General features: G+C 39.2%; 1 protein-coding gene across 1 annotated transcript in view; it reads right to left on the bottom strand.

Moving 5' to 3' along the window:
* Positions 1–7877: 7877 nt before the first annotated feature.
* CAMKMT (calmodulin-lysine N-methyltransferase) overlaps positions 7878–24427 on the bottom strand; it is a 271951-nt gene continuing 255401 nt past the window's right edge. Inside the window, exons 10-11 of the mRNA XM_070734547.1 lie at positions 19991–20122; positions 7878–9091 (exon numbers count right to left, since the gene is read on the bottom strand). Of these exons, the coding sequence (XP_070590648.1) occupies positions 9014–9091; positions 19991–20122 (210 nt within the window). The 3' untranslated portion in view covers positions 7878–9013. The remainder of the gene's footprint in view (positions 9092–19990; positions 20123–24427) is intronic.

The raw sequence follows: 24427 nt of genomic DNA, 5'->3' as shown, positions 1-24427 counted from the left end.
CTTTAAACTCTGGGTTTTATAATACCATGTACAAATTCAGCTATCAGCTGCCATTCGGCATAGCAACAACAACAAAATATCTTACTCCGCCAGACTTTAAATTCTTGGTTTAGACAACTTACAACTCTGTCGTCTCCGTTCTGACTTAATTATAGTTCATAAAATCATATACCAAAATGTCCTACCCGGTAACGACTACTTCATCTTCAACCACAACAACACACGAGCACGAAATCGATTTAAACTAAATGTCAACCGCTCCAAACTTGACTGCAAAAAATGCGACTTCAGCAACAGAGTAATCAATGCCTGGAATGCACTACCTGATTCTGTGGTTTCTACTCCTAACCTCAAAACCTTTAACCTTAGACTATCTACAATTGACCTCTCCCCCTTTCTAAGAGGTCTGTAAGGGGCGTGCATAAGCGCACCACTATGCCTACCGTCCCTGTCCTATTGTCTTCTTTTGTTACTTTTTATCATTACTTATCTAATGTTTTATTTGTACAAATTACCACTCTATAATTGTTTGAATAAATAAACAAACAAATAAACAAACAAACACATAAATAAATAAATAAATAAATAAATAGCAGGTGATTTTAGACTTTGGGGTAGACTTTTTAGGCCTTGACCTTTGAACCACTCCCAAAGATGAAGTGGGTGTTTTGGATGACTTGTTAGATTAATCCATGGTGGCAATTGGGCAATTATGTGTTTTGATAACGTTTGATTTCTGTTTAAGATTGAATTCAAAAGATTAACATTCATGTAAAGATTTTATTCAATTAGTCCATGGTGACAATCAGGTACCAATTGTTGTTTCTTTACCATCTCTACCCTCCTTGTTCCACTGAGCAGGAGAAATTGCCCTATCCCTCTACTCCTGGGATTATGTCTTCAGTCAAGGAGGAGACATCAGCCAAAGAGAAATGATTCTTGCCTACTCTACAGCAATATTACAGCAATATTTCTCAATCTTGGCTACTTTAAAATGTGTGTCTGGCTGGGGAATCCTGGGAGTTAAAATCCAAACATCATAAATTTGCTAAGGTTTGAGAAGCACTGCTTTAGAAAATTATATTTCCAGGTGCAATGTCAGGCATCTTGACTTAAAGGTTTTTTAAAAAATGCAAACCTCAGAAGACAGAATTTGAAGAGGTCTTTATGACGTAGTTAAAAACAAAACAAATGTTAGAATTGGATTGGTAAACATTCTATCAATACATGACAGATCCACGTGCAAAAAATGTCATGTGAAGAACCATAGATTAAAATTTAATCTTGAATGTTTACAACTCTGTATGTGCTTCTGACGAAAATCGGGATGTAAATCATCCCGGATATGTGTATATTTCCTTTTATGTCAGTGTGTTTTTATATGTATGTCTTGTTTTAATTTAAAAAAAAAAAAGATTACAATTTAATCTTGAATTGCCACTAAGAATAACAGGAAAGGATCCTTTTTCTTGAATTAAAGCTTCCACTATAGATTTAAAATTGCTAACATTAGCTCTGTGTACGTGTGTGTTTGTGCACACACGTACCTTTTTATACATGCATATTTGAAAGTTATTTTTTCTCTTTAAAGCTGTAACAATTCAACAACTGTCTTGGTTACAAACCAAAGATTTGCTGAGAACATGTTAGAAGGAATCAGAAAAGCCGAGAAAAGGTCACAAATAAGCACCTTAGGAACAATGAAAGCTTTTCTCCATGGAGCAGTAGGAGCGTTGCAAAGGAGGAGGAGGAGGGAAAAACACCCTGAAAAGGTATTAATCAGAAGTGGCTATAAATCCTCTGGAGTTTTTGCTCTTATGAAACTCCTTGGAGAAAGTCTTGAAGGAAATGCAGGTCAAAGCCCAAAAAAGCTCTTGATCAGAGATTGCTAGAGGAAAATCTTCCCAGATGCCTTTTAATAGGCTGCAATCACCCCAGGAGTGGGAAAGCCAAGTGCGCTTGAAGCATGGTTGCAGTTCCTAATAGGTCTTGTCACACTTAAGGCCCTGCAAGCGCCATCCACCGAACAGCTGAAACTGGCTGGTGATTCATAAAGCCAACAGTTTAAAGTTTATTATGATGAAAGCACTTAATGACAGCCATCGCTAGGGGCCCATCATTTATAAAGCTGCGCTGAGTATTAGACATGTAGCATGACCACCAATTTTGTGTCACAATTGCTACCATAAAATGACCTTTGGTGATTTTTGCTGCATGTGGTGGACAGCTCTTCTTTCGCATTAGTGCTCTGTGGCTTTTCTTTGCAGACTATTATGCTGTCTAAAGCTTATTTGGCACTGTCGTGAGCCTCAACCCTTGTTATTACCCCAAAGGCCTGTCGAAAAGGGCGGGGAGAGGGAGGAAGGGAGGGAGGGAGAAACCCTCTCACGCTCTATTATGCCACCCCCAGTCGAGCAATTCCTTGGATAGTGTAACAATTTAATATACATATTCCTCCATTGTTAATCACATTTCTTTCTTTCTTAAGTTCTCCTGTTTACCGTATATCGTACCTAACATCTAATTGGATGGAAATGAAATCTGCACGTTGCCTTATTAGGCAAGTTGGGAGTAAAGATTTTGAGTAGTAATTCTCCAATGGATAACAAAAAAAAAGCTTCTATCCCCCAAGCTAGCCAAAAATAAGTAATAATACCTCTCAGAAAAGAAAAAGTACATCCTGGAAGATTACCTTGGGTTTAAATGCAGCACTTTATTCGCACATGGAATATAATTTTACAGGCTAAATAACCACCGGCACAGATTTCCAAGGAGAACAATATTAACAACAACCGGCTTAAATGCCCACTGCCTTTAAAATGCGTGCATGATTTTATAAACCACATAACATTCATTTCCAGTGTATACTATATGCGATTTCTGCTGATATCTACTACTGTATTAGATTTTATGTAAAGCTTTCCCCCCCAAAAAACCAATAAGGTGAATTGTTACATGACAAACTCATCTTCCACCATTATCATCTGCTGTTTGTGTTTAACAACAGGAGTCCCTTCTCTAACAAAACTGTTGTAATGGCTGTACAAATTACTCAGCTGAAAGCTTTTCACCAAACCAAACAGTATTAATCAGCAGTTCTTAGGAAGGTGCTAATTAAAAACAATTTTCTTCCTCAGTTTGCAAGCCATCTTCACTTGCACTGTTTCCAATATGTAGCTACTGTATACACTCCCATATTAAGGCCTCTATTAACTCCTGAATCTCCTATTACCTATTTTATTACATTCCTGTTTTCCAGATTTATGGACTTGTTGACATTTTAGTTGTCACAGCATGATCTGTTTAATCATTTAAAAACTATATGAGGGAGGGACGGAAGGCTAAAAGCCATTTACTAAGTCAAAGAACACAAAGACCATGGGCAGAACACTTAATTTGGTTAGTGTTTTCCAGGAATTATTTTTAAAAATCCCAACACAATTGCTGACCCACACTACTGTAGTTTGTTTCTGAGAAAACCAATTCTCTGGAATTAAATTTTAGTACCAGAAGCTTTTTTTACCCTCCTTCTTTAAAAATATGGAGAGTTTCACCCTGGGAAAAATAGCTCAAACATTAGAGTGTTTTTGAAAATTTGGCAATTGTTGAATTTGGAGATAAAATTTATATATGATAATCCAGGAGTGTTAATTTCAGAATAGAATAGAATTCTTTATTGGCCAAGGGTGATTGGACATACAAGGAATTTGTCTTTGGTGCATATGCTCTCAGTGTACATAAAAGAAAAGATACATTTGTCAAGAATCATGAGGTACAACACTTAATGATTGTCATATGGCACAAATAAGCAATCAGGAAATAATATTAATATAAATCGTAACAATACAAGCCACAAGTTACAGTCATACAGTCATAAGTGGGAAGAGATGGGTGTGATAGGAACAATGAGAAGACTAATAGTAGTAGTAATGCAGTCTTAGTAATAGTTTCATTGTGATGAGGGAATTATTTGTTTAGCAGAGTGATGGTGTTTGGGAAAAACTGTTCTTGTCTCTCTTGTCTTGGTGTACAGTGCTCTAATCTATAGCATCATATAGTAGGATTTGAAAAAAAATTATGTCCAGGATGTGAGGGATCAGTAAATATTTTCACTGCGAAACGAGAAACATCTTTAAAAAGAGATCCTGTTCAGTCAACACATAGGACTGATTTTTTAAATCTAGGTTGGACTATCAGATCCACCTAATCACTGGCCTGCCCGACAGCTATGCTTATCTGAGATATCAGTAGAAAGAAAAAGAACTACAGATGTATGGGAATTTGAGGTATATTTAGAATGGTGAAGAGAATAATACATGGAAACATTATAGATTTGTTGTGTATAAAATGGTGCAGGCTTGTTTGCTGATGACAAAATGCAAGTCTAGAGGCAATGGGAATCCATGGGAAAAACAATAAAAAATTTCTTACAGCTAATAGAAGTAGGAAGGCAAAGGGCTGTGTATTCCTGGGAATGTTGAAGTAAAGGTTGGATGGAATATGTTGAAAGTATTTGCAAAATAAAAGTACTGAGCAGAGCAGCGGACTTGGTGATCATCAATAATCCTGCCTTCTCTCTAGTCAGAGAGATGGGCTATACATTAAAATAATATAAACCAATCTTGATAACAACTTGTTGGTTCCTTATGAGGCATGAGCTTTTGTAGATAAGCTGTTTCTCCCTTAGCAAAAATACTTATCTGCACAATTTCCAGCTTACTTCATGCTTTTGTTAATATGAAAGCACAGCTCCAATAATTCATATAGGTATTAAGGTGCCAAAGGTATCTTTGTCATTGTTGCTTCAACAGACTAATGAGTTATTTGGATTTTTGGCAGAAATAACACAAGCTGAATTGTTTCCAAAAAAACCTGTGTGTGCAAAGAGCTCACAAAATATCACAGTGGGATTGTGTTGTATAGCAGATCTTATGCATCTGGTTGTGTGTGAAAGGAAAAAAACCATCATTGGCTTTACTTTATGTGAATGTACAACATCTTAGGAGTAGATGTTCCCAGGTGTTTTTTAAACTTTTGGCCTTGCAATTGGACAAAGTGACTTGGAATGTAATGGCAGAACAGCAAGTTGCCCATTCACTCGACTGAGATAGAATATGCTTCTCGGTAATCACGAATGTATGTCTGTCTCACAATTCACATGTTTCTATAATAACTTGGATTTTTCCTATATCCTTCCCCCCCAAAGATAATGCTCTATGGAATGACTCCAAGTAACTGTAGGATTTTATAAAGCTTTTTTTTAAAAATTTGGGCACTTCATATAATTTCATCTGAGTATGGGATTGAAATTTGTTCACTTTTGGATGACCTTTGGAGTGAACACAATGGGACTAGTGCATCCATCCTTGGTCTGTGACTTTGTAGAAGTGATAGGAAACCAACCATAGGATTTGTCCGAACCATTTGGGCCTAGTGCTTAAGGCACTAGTCTAGACACCAAGAGTCTGAGACTTCTAGTCCTATCTTAGGTAGGAAATCCGTGTGAAGTTTCTGAAAGATGCCAATCTGGTTAGATGATCTTGGGTGAATTCTCTCAGATCAGCCCACCTCATAAGGTTGTTGTGGAGAAAATAGGGGGAACTATTAGATACTGTACTAACTTTGTATTATTTTTTAAAATAATAAAGGTGGGGTAAAAATAAATAAATACATCTTTCTGAATCTACACCAGGGGTTGGAAGATAATTGAGTTATACACGAATCTAGGGTTGTTTTTGTTGGGGTTTTTTTTGCTGAAAATGACATTTGTACAAGAGCGTGAGGCACGGCCTCTTTGCATATGTGATTTCATTTTTTGTAAGGGGAAATGCTTTCTTCAGCCGAGGGATGGAACAACACTGCTGGAGAATGTTCATATTTCTTTCCTAAACTCTTGATTGACAAGGGTGAGAATGTTACAAGCACTCACACTTGTAAGAGCATGTTGCATTCAGTCCTTAGGGATGAATAACCGGGGACTTTCTGCCATTTTCATGCTTTTGATCCTATCTTGCCCTACTGGCTCTTCTTTTTCTCCAACCAACCTCATCTTGCCTTTGCCTTTTGTCTGCTTCCTTCTCTCTTGCCTTGATCTGAATTGATTTCACTGGAACTTGACCTTGCCCTCCATTAGTCTCTGCACAAGTATTGCCTTAGATTATGCGGATTCTTTGGCTGAAGATGTGACATATTGTCCCTGGTGTGCCGATTGGGGCAGAATACCCTTTTAATTTATGTAACCTTGCAAGGGGAAAAAGAATCAAAGGGATACTAAATGTGCAGAATACAAGTTAAATATTCATACATTAAAGGGAAACAATAGTTCTTATTTTATCACAGTAGCCTCTTTTACTAACCTCTCTCTTTCTTTGAAAAAAAATGCCTTCTCTACATCTTTAGTCTTGGCAAAACCACTTTTCAGACTTTTAGAAACCATGTTTTAGAAAACTACTTTTTAAAAAACTTTCAAGATGTCTGCCATATGCCCATTATGTTATTTACTGAAATCAGAATTTTCCCTCCTGTAACTTCTATCAAGAAGAGGCTCAGAAACAATAATTCAATCATTCAAAAAGCCTCTTCAGGAGCAGCTTGCAAGCCCATAAGAAAAGTTTCACCAATGAATTGTTTCCACTGATTGTTGATTGATATCTGCTTTAACTGTAAGGGGCTCATTCAGTTTAACTTCCATTCATACAAAACCCAGCATATCCCCATTGGAGTGTATGTTTAACTGAAGTCAATTTATACTTACAATCACTGTTAATAATCTTTTTTAATTTTAAAACTGGCTTTTAATTTTAAAACATTACTATTTGGAGGAGCAGAAGCAACATTCAAAGAACTAGAATGTGTACGTAATTAAACCAATATAGAGATGATGATAATTTCAGAGGGGGTATCCCGCCACAAAACAACTTCATTTTTTTCCCAGAGAAATAGGGGTGGGGTGGGGACAGAGAATTTTATACAATGATCTTTAGCAGCAAATGCTACAATCTAGGGCCTCTGGTCCTTTCATCAATTATATGCATGAGTAATTTAGTTTCACCATTCAGCCTCAATGCATAAATGTTTGCAGGATCGTGTTCTTAAGACCCCTTCAATTAAACCCTTACAGGATAATAGCCTGCATTTGAGACACTAGCTTGTACTGACATGACAGATGGGGAAAAGAAACAAACAATAATAATTAGTTGTTCATTTTGATATACTTGTTATCTACTCACAGAAGGAAAAAAGAGTGAAACAATAATTTTCAAGGGTCAATATGTAAAAGTTAGCAAGGATATTAATTTGTCATGCTTTTGAATACTTTTGTAATGATATGTGACGGTCCATATACATCGGTACTATTTTCGCTTTTTCTATATAAGGTTTTTATATATATATATATAAAGATATATATAGCATGTGTACCTATGAGGCAAACAGTGATGATAAAACTGTACATCTCTAAATTCTTGCCATTTCTGGGCAGGAATTCCATGCAGTAAGCGTCTCAATGTGAAATCCATAAAATCCATAAAAGGAGATCTACCACTGAAATACTAGGATAAATGGCTGGTTTGCATTGCCCCTGGTCTTTATCCAACACTGAGAATAGACCGCTGTTTTATCAAAAGAGGAATAAATTGCTGTTATTGTGATGTTAGCCCATCACTTGGCATTGCAATTCAGGGTTTTGTGAGAAAGAAATGTATGATCTAACTGCGATTTGACCTATGCCTTCTGTGATCCATATAGGTGCTCTAATGGAGCATAAAAAGTGTGGAATGTACCATCATGTAAACTGATGGAAAAGAAATGCATTTGATAGAAAGACGGAAGAGCATGGGAGTTTGCGTGCAACTTATTAAATCAGAAAAGAGAAACAATTGAAGGGTAATTATTTTATTTTAATATACTTTGCCATTCAAGCACACAATGAAGTGTAATACCATTTGATTCCTTTTCCCAGAGACTTTTTAAAAATAGGGGTTTTTTTTAGGAAAAAGAGATGATAAGCTACTTAAGATGCCAAAAAGTGTTTCTTAAACCAGCAAGAAAACAAATCCAAATATTTTTGTCTTAGGCTTTGAAAGGCATGGATTGCTTCTGGGGAAAAAATGTTAATGAAATGCTGTGGGATTTGCCTGATGTTAGGAGATATTTTTGGGGAGTGAGAGAGCAAAGGCAAGCCCACAATTGCTACAGTACCCAACATTTCTCAGACAAGGATCCATTTTTAATAGCAAGTATAGGGAACAGTTGCAGTTAGATTTCAGGACTGATAAAGACTCACTTTTCATTCATAGTCAGAGCACTCTTCTTGTACCTAAACAGATAATAAGTACTCAGCACACTCCCCCTTCTTGACACAACACACTGAGACTAATCACACATAATTGGAGAGGAGGAGCAGAGGGCTGGCCAACGCATTGTGTCCAGAGGACAAATGGTCAGTTTATGAGGCTTTGGTTTGAAGCAATAATTTCTAATACATCTAGTGAGAGAGGACAAAAAAACCCCTCTACCCCAAAATAAAAATTCAACAATAAAACTCTGAAATCCCAAATCCTGTTGTAGAAAAAAAATCAGATAAACAAACTGAGTTTAAAAAATTTCACTTTGAAAAGAAAATCCAAAAGGTAATTTTCAAAAATAGCCCAAGGGATAAATGGTAAAATAAGAGAAGCCGTCATAGAATATGATATGATCTCAAATGCTGAGCAGATATCAGTATCTGTTTCTTTCACTTACTTGAACAATAAATCCTTTAGCATTTTGCAGTTGGTCAAACACATTCTTCCAGATGCAACAGAAAAAAACATTTTTGTCACAATGAAGAAATCATGTGCAAAATGCCAGCCACAAAGGAAAATAAAGCACTTAAGACTTCCAGCGCTCTTTTTTAATATAATGAACCCAAAGTTCTGAGAATTATCTATTCTACATTGCTCAGAGTTTACCTTTCTCGTGAAACTATTATATACAGTCCTTTTTGTAGTAAAAAATATTTTCTTCCCATATTCTATCCTTCTTTGGTTAAAACAAGCAAAAACGGGTAGTGGAGATTCGGATCATAAATATCTTTTTCTTCTTTTTTCAGCTGCAAATAAAGAAACAAAAAGCAACAGTCAATTTGTTTTAATCATAGCAACATAATCCTTGCTGATAAGTCAGATTTTTTCTTGTTGTTGGATAAGTGGGCATCAAAGGAGAAAATAAACATTTTTTTAATAATCATCAGTCATCAAAATTGATGGTGAGAAAATATCACGCAGTGGAGTAAATATGATTCATCTGGAATGTACAAATAAATGAAAGCTAAACTGTCTCCTAAAAAATAAGGGTTTAAATTTATGATTGATAGAACGCTATAACCATCAACAACTGTTAAACTTCAGTAGTTTTACATACTAATTCTGACGTACCTCTCTGGACATAGAATAATGCAGCATATTATTAGCAACAAAGGTTATATGAACCCTATAACTCAGTCCATGTAACATGTACGGTATTCATTCTTAAAACAAGTACATTCATTTAGGCAGCTCTCCAGTGAGGAGTTATTCACCAAGTAGTTAAATTTGGCATACATTTCCTACAGGCACAAACTACTGAAGTCAACAAGCTATCCAGATGAAATTCAAGTCATCTTAACATTTAAAAAGATTTCTTTGAAACAATTCCCTGTGTGTTTATGCAGGCAGAGGGGGGGGGGGGGGAAGCAATACAAAACTGAAGGATAAGAGGCAAAAAATATGATGTAGTGTTCCTTTTTCTTTAATATATAATATTTATTATTTAATACTCTAGTGTACATATGTGTACTAGAATATTATATATTCAAAACTGCTTTTGACATTTCTTTTTAGCCATTATATAAAGAGGAATTTACCAATGTCCCATTGTTTAATTCTGAGGAATAATTTACCATTTATGAGCAGCGCAATTTTCCTAGCAACAATTATTAATCTCTTCAAATTCTTAGCCATATTAAAAATGATCCTATGGTTCGATGTGAATAAAATGGCTCATTAATTTTATAATAATATGCAGCATTTTAAATAATATCCAACTTTTTGTTGAGGTAATGTTATTCTTGACATTCTGTATTTTATGAAACGGGGAAAAACTTTGTCAGCTCATCTTTTGATGTGCTTTGGCTGATGTACTTTGTTTTACAATGGCATAGCAAATACCAAAATGTTGGTTAATACCAAAAATTAACTCATTTTCTTTTCTTTTGGTAGGGTGGTGGTAGCATGAATTTTTAGGGGATACATTCCAAGTTATCTCTTGAAGGACCCAAAACACTCCATTGTTATAAATGTTGTTGATGATGATGATGATGATGATGATGATGATGATGAAACATTTCATTTTTTTAAGCGTACAAAATAATTTCTAGTTCAAAGTTTTCCCTTCAGGTTGATCTTAAAGTCTGGGGTTTTTTTTTTAGGAAGGGAACTTCATTTTCTGGAGGACTAAACTCCAAATGGCCATTCCTATTGCTCATAATCTTCTCTACCCTGATGTGTCTTGGGTCAGCAGCTTCACTAACCTACATCCAGAAATAATATCTTGTAAGCCCATAAGGGAAAAAAAACGTTCTTGTTTAGGAATGAAACAGGTCTGGTCTGCCCCCATGTCTCTTTTAACCTGAATTCTCTAGTGACCTCTAGTGGCCAGTCCAAAGGCTCCATTGCAGTTTAATCACAACCGAGACCCGGCTTCACTATTCCAGATTAGCAGGGGGATGTTAAACAAATAAATGCCACAAAGGCATGTATTACTGCAACCTGTTATCCAATCGTAAGTGCATTGGAAACATAACATTATTGAACTCATATATGCATACACAGAAGCATTTGTAAACACCGCATATGCTTCAGTCCAGAATATTATGTAGAGTGTTATTGTGCACATCATGGTTGCACTTCTGAGCCCAATTAATTATTGTAATTTTATGAAATGGGGAAGAAGAAAAAAACCCTCGTGAGCCCACCCTTTGAATTGCACGAACAACTAAAAGCAAATTGTGAATAAAACAATTTTTCAATTTTGGAGAAAAGGGAGGAGAGCAAGAGAGGCCTAGGAGAAGTGAAATAAATTACATGGCCACTCTTAGTAGCATTATGCTTTCCCTTCTAATTGGATGTAACACACTCAGACCCACAGGGTGAACAGCAGCAACGGGAGCGGAATTCATACTGTTTACCCTTTACGGTAGCCACGATGATTAACCGCACACCAGACACATTATAAGCACCAGCCACTCATAATGTGGTATTTCAAAGAGATAAGGAGAAATGTAATATAACTATTCTTTTGACACCACATTTTGCTGCCGTACCACAGTCTCAGCTGTTGCTTTTGTTTAGAAAAGCATCCCGACTTTGCTTTGTCCCTGTTAAAACATAAATATCTGCTACCCTCACCTTATATTTTGGATATTTACCTCCGGAGAAGGAAAATATTGAATATTTAATGAAACATACCCAATTTGGCAAAGAAGCATAACCCGCACCTCCTTATTTTGCTTTTAAGTGTATTAATGATTAAGAAAATATCCTAAAGGTTAGTGCGAGAGTGAAGTGTTCGTGAAACCCAACCTGGGAAAAAGGATGTGTCTATCATTTTTAAACAAAAGCACAATAATAAAGTATAGGCCCAGTTTTGATTACAGGCTTGTTTTTTGAAACGGAAATAAAATTTCACAGCTAACAATGAAAGGTGAAAAGTTTAAGAGGCAAAGCTGTTCCTCCTGATCACTGCCTGTTAATCAGCTTCATGGGTGGTTGCCTAAATCTGTGGATTTTTTTTTATTGTTGTTACTTGCACTACCGTCAAGATTGTAACTAATTTCAGCTCCCCCCCCACTAAGAGGAGGGGTGAATAACTCGCCATAGAAGGCAGCTGTGGATGAGTGACATGGAGCACTAACGCAGAGGGCAAAATTAAAATTCATGAATCTCTTCACAACCATTTGTGTAACAAGATTAAGACGGGACAGCAGAAAATAGCTGCATTATCAGGCTTCTTACAGTTCTCCAGCTGGTTACGCTCTATTCCAAAACAGTAGGGATAAGAGGATAACACGGAGCCCAAAGGAAAATGCCTCTCCTTCATTTGGGAGAAAACACGACCGAGGAAAAGATGAGGCTTGGATAGGCAACCAGAAAGCATGATCCTACTTAACAACCAAACTTTTCACATAAATCCAGGAACAAAAAACAAAACAAAGGTTCCAGTCAGCCCAGCAGCCTTGCAATTGGAAAGCCCCCTCTCCTCCTTCCTTCTTTTTCTTGGAAGAAGAAGAAAGAAGAAAATTACAAAAAATAGGTATATCAGTCATCATCAGTTTAGGAGAAAACTAACCAACAAGCCAGAAGGATGGGGAATATTTGCAATTGAGATGGGGGGGGGGGGGTTGATATCCAACCATAAGAGCATATAAAGTTTGCAGAATCTCTGTTTTCAGCCAATACATCTTTGTCTGAACCCTTCTCCATTCTTGCAACTGCTGGGTGCTATTGTTATTACTGTGTAATTTTTTGTGTTGTCCTATCTTGATCTTAAAGGAGTGACTCTTTTGTTTCAAGCTCTTTCAAACTATATACAATTTACTGACCAAAATATTATTGTTGTTGTTGTTGTTGTTATTATTATTATTATTATTATTATTATTATTATTATTATTTATTAGATTTGTATGCCGCCCCTCTCCGTAGACACCAATACAACAATCAATCACTGTATACTGTCCAGTGACTGGCAAGGTAGCAATCCTATACGTCAAAGTAAAATGCATGAAATTCACTGGGACTGTTAGAAACAAATTGGTGAAAAATCACTCTATTAGCATTCATCTGTAATGGCAAACACTTAAGTGACATTTTTTTTTCTTTACTCAATTATTCTGTCATGAAGGAACTGATTATTGAAAAAACTTTTCCTAACAAAATTTAAATATACAGTATATATATATATATCGAAGGTTCTTGGGAGGGGAGGTCTTTGGTGGATTTTTTTGTTTTTGTTTTTGGAGAAGTAGAGAAAATTGCCTAAATCCCATGCTCTGATTCTAATTCTTTTTCAGTTATTAATCCCCTTTTGCTATTTCAGATTTTCAGTCACCCTGGAAGAATAAAAACAAGACTCGTACAAGAGATTTCGGTGTTTATGAGAGAATATAAATTTGATTACTAAAATGCGTAGGTTTTACACCTAATTCGTTAATATCTTAGCATAAAGCTTATAATTTATATATGGGGAGAAGTAATGAGTATTCCTGTACTTTTTCCTCAAAGGGTGGCATTTCATGATTCTCAAAAAAAAAACCCACCTCACCACAAAAGGACCATGCATGTGAATGGCACTGGATGGCTTAAGCCCACTCTCCTATCCTGGGTGGTAGTGGTGGCTGATCCATCTGTTTGTGATTAGGGTTTAATGGTGTCATCTAATGGTGAATAGGATGCTTCTCCTGACTAGGTACTTTCAATGGTTTTCTCTACCATAAATAGCAGGTGTCCTCCTTTGTATTACCTGCTTAATTATCAGCAAGGAACAATGCAGGGAGTTTGAGAGATATGTTGCATGGGGCACTAGGGAGAAAGGTGGAAGCTAGCAGGAGGAATGTTCGTGGAAGCCAGCTTGATACAATTACTTCTCTAGTGCCATTGTTTCAGAACAGCTTTGCAGACATTGGATTTGCTTGCTCCAAACAGTGAGTGTATCTGGGATTGATACGAGCCTTTCCTACTGCAGGAGAAACTGGGAATTGATGTAGCTCAATGTGCAACCCACCAAATTAAACGCAGCCCATTATTAGTAATATAACACAATGCTGCCAAGCCAACACCTGTCTTCTTCTAATTTTGCCATTTTAGAGATACAACAACATTTCTATTGACAATTTATCAACTGGCTTTTCTATCAAACACCACACTTAGTTCACGGAGAGGGGTGCATACAAATCCAATCAATCAATCAATCAATCAATCAATCAATCAATCCTCTACTGCCATCTATTTTGTTCTGCACCAAAGGGGATGCTTGGTGCCCAAGAGGCTATTTTCTTCCTAATTCACAATGCATTCCTGTTCTAGGTGTTTAATCCCCCCCAAAGTATTTTTGCAATATGATTCCAACTACCATTCTATGCACTATCCAAGGCAAAAGTTAACATACCCGGGACACAATTATTTTCTCAAGTTCCTTAAACACGCATTTGATCAGAGGCAAATGAAGAATAGTAATCAAGACTCGAAACTGACTGGGGAAATTGTTTTCTGTCTATGCACCCCACACTCTACATTTCGGTGCCTCTAATGTGAAATATAGTATGGCTGCTTTAGATTACATTGTATGGTTTAGAGCAGTGTTTCCCAACCTTGGCAACTTGAAGATATCTGGACTTCAACTCTCAGAATTCCCAGCCAGCGAATGCTGGCTGGGGAATTCTGGGAGTTGAAGTCCAGATACCTTCAAGTTGCCAAGGTTGGGAAACACTGGTTTAGAGTATGATTTGAAATGGGGAGAAGAGCTTGAAAAATTATTCTGACAGACTTAATTCAATTTAGAAAACCACACCTCTTCAGCCTTTAACCCAGGGCAGCACTTAGCCAGCACATCGACACAGAGTAAAGCAGAAAGAATTAATTGCCCATTGCGAGGTCAGGCTGTGTGCCAACTCCCTGTCTTCCCTTTGCCTTAGGCCTGTTTAACATTGAAAAAAAGAAAAGGAACTCATCTGAAGCTTAACATGATAGAGCTATGGTGATATCCTCTACTAATTTTCTTGATCTACCAAGTCTAAGGAAAGCAGCAATGAAGAATTTCCTTGCATAGGGAACCGAGCACCATAATGGCTCTCTGTGCTTCCATATTCCTTCGCCCCCGACCCCAAAGAAAGAAAGAAAGAAAGAAGGAGGGAGGGAGAGGAGGGAGGGAAGGAAGGAAGGAAGGAAGGAAGGAAGGAAGGGGAGAAAGTGAACTGCTATGTCTCTGGGATGTTTAGCCATAGAACGAGGAAGCAATGAGAACTAAGGAAATTATTACAAGCCATCTTTCAATTAACATTGCACCGACCTGTATCCAGCAGCAGAGACAAAAAAAATTAAATAAATCTGACTTTGTGCCTGAAATGTTAATGAATGTCCCCAATCCAGAGTTTATTCTTGCAGACTGTCAGAAAGATTTTGCTCAATAGAGACCCAAGGCATCTCCCACTATCGACTCCATAGCAATTATACATCCAGGTGAATCACTCGGAAAATAAGGAATTTGTATAATTCCTTCAATCCCCCATGAGAAATTTGAGAAACTTGCGGATAAGCCAGGGACCACAAGTTTCATACAGTTCTTGAAAGACTGTTTTAATTATTCTTTTAAACCACTTCATCTGCTGTTACACTAACACAGCACTCCCAGAATTAAAATATGGTTAAAAGAGTGACCCACAGCTAGTAGTCACTCTAGCAACAACTTTAGGAGGGCTAGGGGTGAGTTCCTCCTGATTTGGACGCGTTTGCCTGAACTGGTAGTGACCCGCTGGCATCACAATGATGTCACCAACTTGGTCCAGTCAGTGCCAGTCTGGGGGTGCTATCTTTTTTGAGGGAACTTTTTTGATTTTTCCCCATTTTTTTTCTTCTGCGTATGCCAGAAATTGTGTTTTTGGCACTGCACATGTGTAGGAAGGAAGCAAAGCCGTGGCAAGATAAGCAGACTTTGTCCCTTCACAGGGTGGCTTTTCTCCATGCCTGAGAAAGATCAAAAAGAGGTAAGAAAATGAACCACTGAGGGGAAGGAGCCCCCGAGGGCTAGTCGGCATTAAATTTTAATTTAATTTATTAGACTCGGGGCGGATCACAACAAAATAGTGACAGTGTAGCAAATCTAATATTGTCCAAATAGGGCCGCAACTGGTGCACCAGGTGAACCTGTGCAAACGCCCTCCTTGCCACAGCTGAAAGATGGTGCTCTAATGTTAGCTGTGGATCAAGGAGGACGCCCAAGTTGCGAACCCCCTCTGAGGGGGTCAATAGTTCCCCCCCAGGCTAATGGACAGACAGATGGAATTGTCCTTGGGAGGCATTGCAGCCCCCTCCTCCCTGCAGCTTGGAACTCCAAATGGAAGAGGTCCTTTGGCTGTTGCAAAGAAGGAGCAGCTCTGTGTGCTCTCTACTGGCTGCTTCTTCCCCTTCATTGTTTTTGCTGGGGAACTTTGTGCAGCACAGCAAGATGTAGAAGCCGTGAGCTGTGCTTTTCTCCAAGTCTCATCCGGACAGCTCTGTGCAGAAAGAAGCATCTGTTTCCCTCTACCACCCAAAGCGCTTAGAAGAAATCACAGCTCATGGCTGCTACATTTCGCTGTGCTGCATTAAATGATTTCCGCTTAAAGAGCAATGAAGGAGAGAAACATCCACTGACCTACAACGTTCCCTGTAGGCTGCGCACGCCTGCACCAGCGCACCTCAAAACGCCCCCCGCGCACCCTTTTTCAAGGGCGTGCACGGAGCTGCATCCGCCCCTATCCCCCACGCCTCTAGATCCCTCGCGCCCCTGGCTACTCTCCACTACCCCCTGCCCGCCCACCTGATCCGCCTCTCTTTCTCCTCCGCTTCCCGCCTTGGGGCGCGGCTCCTCCTTCAGCGGGAACGCCCACCCCGCCGCTCTCGCAGTCCCTTCACCAAGAGCGCTTTCGTTCCGGGCTCTCAGCGAGGGGGCTGCAGGAGAGGCGGTGCAGGCGTTCTCACAGCGGGGGCTGGAGAAGGCGATTTTCAATGTCGGGTGCGCGGTCCGGCGCGCACTCTCCCCATCCCCCTGCCAGCCCGCCCGGAACATTCAAAGTAAGAAAGACCTTCACTGGTTATTTTAGCTTTAATAGTAATGTATTTTGGTTTTTTTAAATTATTAATTTCTTTTAATAAAAATGGATTTCCCCCCTATTTTTTATTTATTTATTTATTTATTTATTTATTTATTTATTTATTTATTTATTTATTTATTTATTTATTTATTTATTTATTTATTTATTTATATGCCACCCAGTCCCAAGGGGACTGCCGCTCAGACACTATACCTTTCCGCCCACACTGAAAAAAAATTAGAGGGAACATTGCTGACCTAGAGAACACGTGGACTCTAGCAGCTCCGTGTGCTCTTCACCGGCTGTTTCTTCCCATTCCTTGCTTTTGCTGGGACATTTTGTGCAGCATAGTGAAATGTAGCAGCCCTGAGCTGCGCTTTCTTCCAAGTCTCTGGCTGGGGAGGGGTGGCCTCCCTCCACCGGCTCATGGCAATGGCCTCAGCTGCAGCCCAGATGAGCTAAGGGACTGCAGGGAGCCTCCTGTATGTTGCACTCCCCTCCCAGTGTTCGCCCATGCCCCTGCGCCAACATCCTCTCCCGAAGCTGCCACTATTGGAGCCATGATGGGGACAGGGAAGCCCAGTAAGCTGGGCACCTGAAAATGGTATGGAAGTCCAGACGAAGGCTTGGAGCAACACACGGGAGGCTTTTAGGTGTCTTCCATGGCTGCCTCGGATCCCGTGGATGTGCACGTTGTTCCCTCTCCTGCTGATCCTGCTCTAGTGTGATAGATAGATAGATAGATAGATAGATAGATAGATAGATAGAGGAAGCGTTTGTGTGTGAGAGAGAGAGAGGGAGGGAAGGGAAAGAGGAAGAAAGAGGAAGTGTGTGTATGTATGAGAGACAGAGGGGGGAGGGAAGGAGGAAGAATAGAAAGGACTAGAATAAAAGAGTGGAAGGGACCTTGGAGGTCTTCTAGTCCAACCCCCTGCTTAGGCAGGAAACCCTACACCACTTCAGACAAATGGTTATCCAACATCCTCTTAAAAACTTACAGGTTGGAGCATTCACAACTTCTGGAGGCAAGTTGTTCCATTGACTAGGTGTTCTAACTGTCGGGAAATTTCTGCTTATTTCTAAAATGCTTCTCTTCTTGATTAGTTTCCACACACTGCTTCTAATTCTACCCTCAGGTGCTTTGGAGAATAGTTTGACCCCTTTTTCTATAAACACTGTTATATCATTCTATACCTCCAATACCTAATTGACAAAACAACAAAGAAATAAACAAAAATAAATAAATATTGGAACACTGCTATCATGTCTCCCCTACTTCTTCTTTTCATAAACTAGACATACCTAGTTCCTGCAACCGTTCTTTGTATGTTTTAGCCTCCAGTCCCCTAATCATCTTTGTTGCTCTTCTCTGCAATTTTTCTAAAGTCTCAACATCCTTTTTTGCAACGTGACGACCAAAACTGAATGCAGTATTCCAAGTGTGGCCTTACCAAGGCCTTATAAAGTGGTATTAACACTTCACATGATCTTGATTCTATCCCTCTGTTAATGCAGCCCAGAACTGTGTTGGCTTTTTTTGGCAGCTGCTGCACACTGGTGGCTCATATTTACATGGTTGTCTACTAGGGACTCCAAGATCCCTCTCACAGTTATTACTATTGAGCAAGGTATCTGTGCATTTTGTTTTTCTTGCCTCAACGTAGACCCTTACTTTTTTCACCATTGAATTTCATTTTATTTGATAGTGCTCAATGTTAAAGTCTGTCAAGATCCTTCTGTATCTTGAGCCTATCTTCTGGAGTTTGGCTATTCCTGCCAATTTGGTGTCATCTGCAAATTTGATGAGTTCCCCATCTCTTCCCAAAGAGAAAAGAGAAGAACACTAAAAATACTACCAAGAAAAGGCATTGTGTCAGTAAAAGAGGAAGGGAGAAAGGCATTTTATTCCCATATTATTTCAGTTTGTTACTCTGATGTGGCATTTAAATCAGGTACTTCCTGTGCTTTTAATTCAAGCACATATATTTAAAATTATTCTGTTCATTCATTGAAGCTTCCAAATTTGGAGTATAAACATCTGGATGGACAACAAATGGCATCAAAAATACACAGAAATATTTAATTGGATTTTGGCATCTCAAATCTATCAGCCTATTGTTTTATTTTTCATTCTTAATATGTATCCTCTCAGATTTCTACTTATTGCTTATTCAAATTAAATTAAATTTTTACTGTCATCAAAGATTAGAAATTATTTATAACACAATTAATATATAGATGTGCTAAATTTCAGTAAATGAGAAATAATTAAGTAGAAAATATGAATTATAAAAGGAATTGATAGAAGATTTCTCTGAATTGTTCCAGGAAGGAGACTTTTTCAAACAATTAAGTGTATAATTTTGCTTTAGAGGTAACATAAACACCACTGAAGAGGCCTCTGAAAATATCTGCATGTATTGGAAATCGGAATCCTGGTCCATGAGTTGAATCTCATGGGAATGGAAATTTAAAGTTTATAAAGTATGAAGTCTCCAATGCAACATAACACTATACTTTCATTACACTAAATGTGATAAAAGGGGACAATGAGAATAGACACTTTAAGAAAACAAACTTAAATTCATATTTAGAGAGGTGCTTTTGGTTAACTATTGTAATATAGAGATCATACACAGATAGCCTCATATCCTGAACATTTTGTGCGAGACCATTCCATCTAAATCTACCATTTGACCCATCTATGAATTAAATGTGGATTTAAAATATGATATGATAATAATTAGACATTCACCTTATTAATTTCATATTTTTGATATTCAGTAAAGTTTATTGCCATAAGCTACAGGCTCAAATATACCCAGTTGTTTTTAACAGATATGTATGAACAAAATTAAACACACGGATGTTTTGAATTGGATCCCTATGAATGAACAGATTCGTTCTGAGGAAATGATGAAGCAAAGCCTCTGTAAAGGCCTTCTAGATATGCAAAGATATGGCTCGTCTTCCACACAAAATAATCAGATACAAAAAATAGCTATTTAGAAGCAGCATACCTATGAGTACTTTAATCAAACATTTAGGTTACCTGCCAAAAGAACCATGATCTCTTCAAAATGCAATGTGGATTAAAGTGTTATCTACCATGAACAGAAAACTAACCTTGGAGTGGAAGTTTGAGATGCGTTCATCATAATTTTCATGTCTTTGGATAGAAAAACCAGCCTTTTCAGCTAGATTGCAGAACTGGTTCAGAGTATCTCCTCTAAGTGGAGCAAATATCAGAGCTTTCCCCTAAAACATTAAGAACATTTATATGCTTTATTTAAATTGTAACATAACATTGATAAAATTGCTAACAAATTATTAAAATGAACAAAAGCATGAAAAATAGGAACAGAAAGATCTTGAAAAATACACTATAAGTAAATTTCATCAAACGTGAATTCACTTAACTGTTATTAAAATTTATTTTATCTTTTCCACCTAATTCTGTCTAATTATTCCATTAAATCAAGTTGCTAATTTTTATAATCTATAAAAAATTGACCCATAGTCGTGTTTAATTTTTGTTAGAATTGAGAAAATTGTACAAATGTTGTTGCATGTAAAACTGTATAAATGGGACATGCTTTCACATTGAATTTTCTACACTTCTCCTTCTATTACAGCTACCAGAAAAGATTCATCTAGTGCAGTGGTTCCCCAAGTGGGCAGTACCACCCCAGACTTAGGTGGTGTGCTAAGAGGCAAGGAGGGTGGCAGTGGGGCATTAAGAGGCCACATGGAAGGCAGGAAAGCAGCATTAGTGGAGGAAGGGGTAACTGAAAAAACTGGGTGGAAACATAATGTGTGCTTTGCTTGCTTTATATCAGATTTATTTATTTTGTTTGCAATGAATGTCTGCTATCGCTATCCCATCTGACACATTATCAGGATTATGTGGTGGATCCCCTATATCGCTGAAAGTTTTATCAGAACTGGAATGGAGAATGTAGGAAAAAACCCAATGATCAAAGCATCCTTCTTTTAGCATAAATTAACCATTTGTATCTATTTCTCTACAATTTTTCATAATGAAACAATATTGATAATGGGGTTAACTTGTATTTAGCAATGTTGTTTAATGTACCATGAAAATGCAAGTCTCCCTCTTGGTACATTTTGGTATAAAGTGTTCCATGATGGAGAAAAAATAGAATCACGATACAGTAAAAAAACTCGTGCAATTTTTTAAAAAATTCATCATTGGATTAAAGGCTTCTGGGAATTGTAAGACAACAGAAGGATACACATTGTTTTAAATGGGATCATATAGATCATAGATGGGAATTCTTGTGCTTCAAGCAGCTCCCAAATCAGTTTTACCAGCCCTAGGACCCCCAGGATTGTATCACTGAAACTTGACAGCAAATTGTCAAACACTGAATTTGGGATTTCCAACTGATTTCTGCTAAGAAAGCAAACAAATAGGGCATATTAAGCTTTTGAATCAATAACAAGATATAAGCATTTCTGGTTCTCACTGGTTTGCTCATTTGCATGAATCACTACTATCGTCTCCAATTCAGATTCTAGGTCTGTGATGGCAAATCTATGGCACATGTGCCACAGGCGGCTCACAGAGCCCTCTCTACAGGCATGCCAGCCATTGCCTAAGCCCAACCCCACGTACTTCCTGCCAGCCACCTGGTCTTCAGGGCCCTGCAGTACATGCTGGTCTTCAGGGCCCTGCAGTACATGCATTTCCATGAATTGCACTCGGGAAAGAAATTGGGGAGATCGGAGAAGGCATGGAAGGGAGGAATCCAGGAGGAACCTAGCATGCACCGGGGAAAGAAATTGGAGGGATCCGGATTGCCCCCCCCCCCCCCGTTTTAGTGCTAGCAGGCCTCCCTGAAGCCTCCTGGGACCCCCCGCCATAGTTCCCTCTAAGCTGAGCAGTGAGCAATCGCTCACTTAAAAATCATCATCAGCTCAGAGTTTTCCAAACCTGCCCAGAAGCAGAGATGGAAAGAGTGAGAGGGAAGGAGAGAGAGAGGAAGAGAGGAAGAGAGAGAAACAGATAGAAAAAAGAGAGGAAGGAAAAGAGAAAGGAAAAGAATGGGAGTAAGGAAGAGAGAAAGAAAATCAAAATCTAGATTGAAACTAGCTCAACTATTTAAGTGGCATTTTGATATTGATAGAGTTGCCCTATTATGAGCTCACTGTTATAGACACACAGTACAGTATTTTATTTTGAAATTCTCTGAGGCAAAACAGGGTGGTTTTTTTGTTTGTTAGTTAGTTAGTTAGTTAGTTAGTTAGTTAGTTTGTTTGTTTGTTTATTTATTTATTTATTTATTTATTTATTATTTCTGTGCCGCCCAGTCCCGAAGGGACTGCCGCTCAGACACTATACTTTTCCGCCCACCCCAAATAAAAATTAGAGGGAACACTGCACCCCGCTGCCTCCTTTTTGGCCCCAGGAGGCTTCAGGGAAGCCTGCTAGCACCAAAATGGAACAGGAGGGGTTGCCTATGCATGCGCAAGGGGTGGGGAGCTGCGGAAGCACATGCATGGGGGCAGGGCCTGTGCGGCAGCATTGCATTAGTGTGGGTGGTACACATGCACACGCTGTCATACACGTTTTTTGGCCCCCAAGGAAATAAATGGTTAGCCCTCACTGCTCTAGGTGTTCACAGGAATAAATATGGCCTGAACCATAAAAACATACAGAGCTTTCATAAAAATAAAAAAGACATGGAAAGAAAGGATACCGATGTCAAAGCAAAGCACAGATTTCTAAACCAAAGAAAAGATTTAGTTAATATTAACTCCAACCTATATAGAAACATACATCTTTGGTTAAGTCTTCTGTACTAGATTTAGGAATAATGAACTAGGCACATGGGAGGTAATAATGATTCTGCAATTTTGATCTATAATTTCTACATCCATTCAATCAAGGAGGATGGTAAATTTGGATGTTTTTCTGAGAGGTTTTAGGAACCTGGTACTCTGGTTTAGGTGATAATCCTGCCAAGACCTTGAAATGTGTTTAGAATAAGGTGTTTTCAATAGATTCACTTGTAAAAATTCTTAGTCCAGTTAAGCAGCTATGTCAATAGCTTGGAATCCTAAAGAACTGAGGACAATGAATATCGGGCTTGACAAACAAAAATACAAATGATGGAAGATTTGGAATAAGCACAATTGGATATAACTGAGAATACATTTTTTATACTGTAATGTGATGGTGGTGGAAATCTTACTTCTTTGTTACTATTATATTTGCCCAAGGCTATTCATTGGGGGAAATTGTGTGAAGTACAACCTCTGGTTGATTCCTTTCAATTTATGGGATATTTTTCAGATAAAACCCCATTCTTTTTGTTACTGATTCTATTTCAATAGAGTCAGAGATGGATGTTCTTATATATACAGTGGAACCTCAAGATACGAACCTAATTGGTTCCAGGGGGAGGTTCGTAACACAAAAGGTTCGTAAGACGAAACATTGTTTCCCATAGGAAACAATGTAAAGTCAATTAATCCGTGCAACCAAAAAAACCCCCGCAAAAAAAACCGCTGCCACCCGGCTGTGACCTTTTAAAACAGCCGCGCGGCTTCCCAGCCGGGCTGGGGGGCTTCCCGGCAACCGCCCCAGTCCGGCTGTGACCTTTTAAAACAGCCGCGTGGCTTTCCAGCAGCCTCTGAACGCCAAACGCGGAAGTTTGGGTTTGGCGTTCGGCTTCGGGAGACAGCTGGGAAGCCGCGCGGCCGTTTTAAAAGGTCACAGCCGGGCTGGGGGGGTTGCTGGGAAGCCCCCCAGCCCGGCTGTGACCTTTTCAAATGGCCGCACGGCTTCCCAGCCGTCTCCCGAAGCCAAACGCCAAACCCAAACTTCCGCGTTTGGCGTTTGGAGGCTGCTGGAAAGCCCCCCAGCCCGGCTGTCACCTTTTAAAACAGCCGCACGGCTTTCCAGCAGCCTCCAAACACCAAACGCGGAAGTTTGGGTTTGGCGTTTGGCTTCGGGAGATGGCTGGGAAGCTGCGCGGATGTTTTAAAATGTCACAGCCGGGCTAGGGGGCTTCCCAGCAACCCCCCCAGCCCAGCTGTGACCTTTTAAAACGGCCGCACGGCTTCCCAGCCGTCTCCCGAAGCCAAATGCCAAACCCAAACTTCCGCGTTTGGCATTTGGAGGCTGCTGGAAAGCCCCCCAACCCGGCTGTCACCTTTTAAAACAGCCGCGCGGCTTTCCAGCAGCCTCCAAACGCCAAACGCGGAAGTTTGGGTTTGGCGTTTGGCTTTGGGAGATGGCTGGGAAGCCGCGCGGCTGTTTTAAAAGGTCACAGCCGCGCTGGGGGGCTTCCCAGCACCCCCCGAACCCCGAACTTTACCGAACTTCCGGGTTCGGGGTTGGGGGGGTGCTGGGAAGCCCCCCAGCGCGGGTGTGACCTTTTAAAACAGCCACGCGGCTTCCCAGCTGTCTCCCGAAGCCGAACGCCAAAGCCGAACTTCCGCGTTCGGCATTCGGAGAGAGCTGGGAAGCCGCGCGGCTGTTTTAAAAGGTCACAGCCGGGCTGGTGGGCTTCCCAGCAACCCCCTGAGCCGAAC

This window comes from Erythrolamprus reginae, chromosome 1 (genome assembly GCF_031021105.1).
Source record: "Erythrolamprus reginae isolate rEryReg1 chromosome 1, rEryReg1.hap1, whole genome shotgun sequence".
Lineage (NCBI taxonomy): Eukaryota > Metazoa > Chordata > Lepidosauria > Squamata > Dipsadidae > Erythrolamprus > Erythrolamprus reginae.
This window is presented reverse-complemented; position numbering and strand designations above follow the sequence as displayed.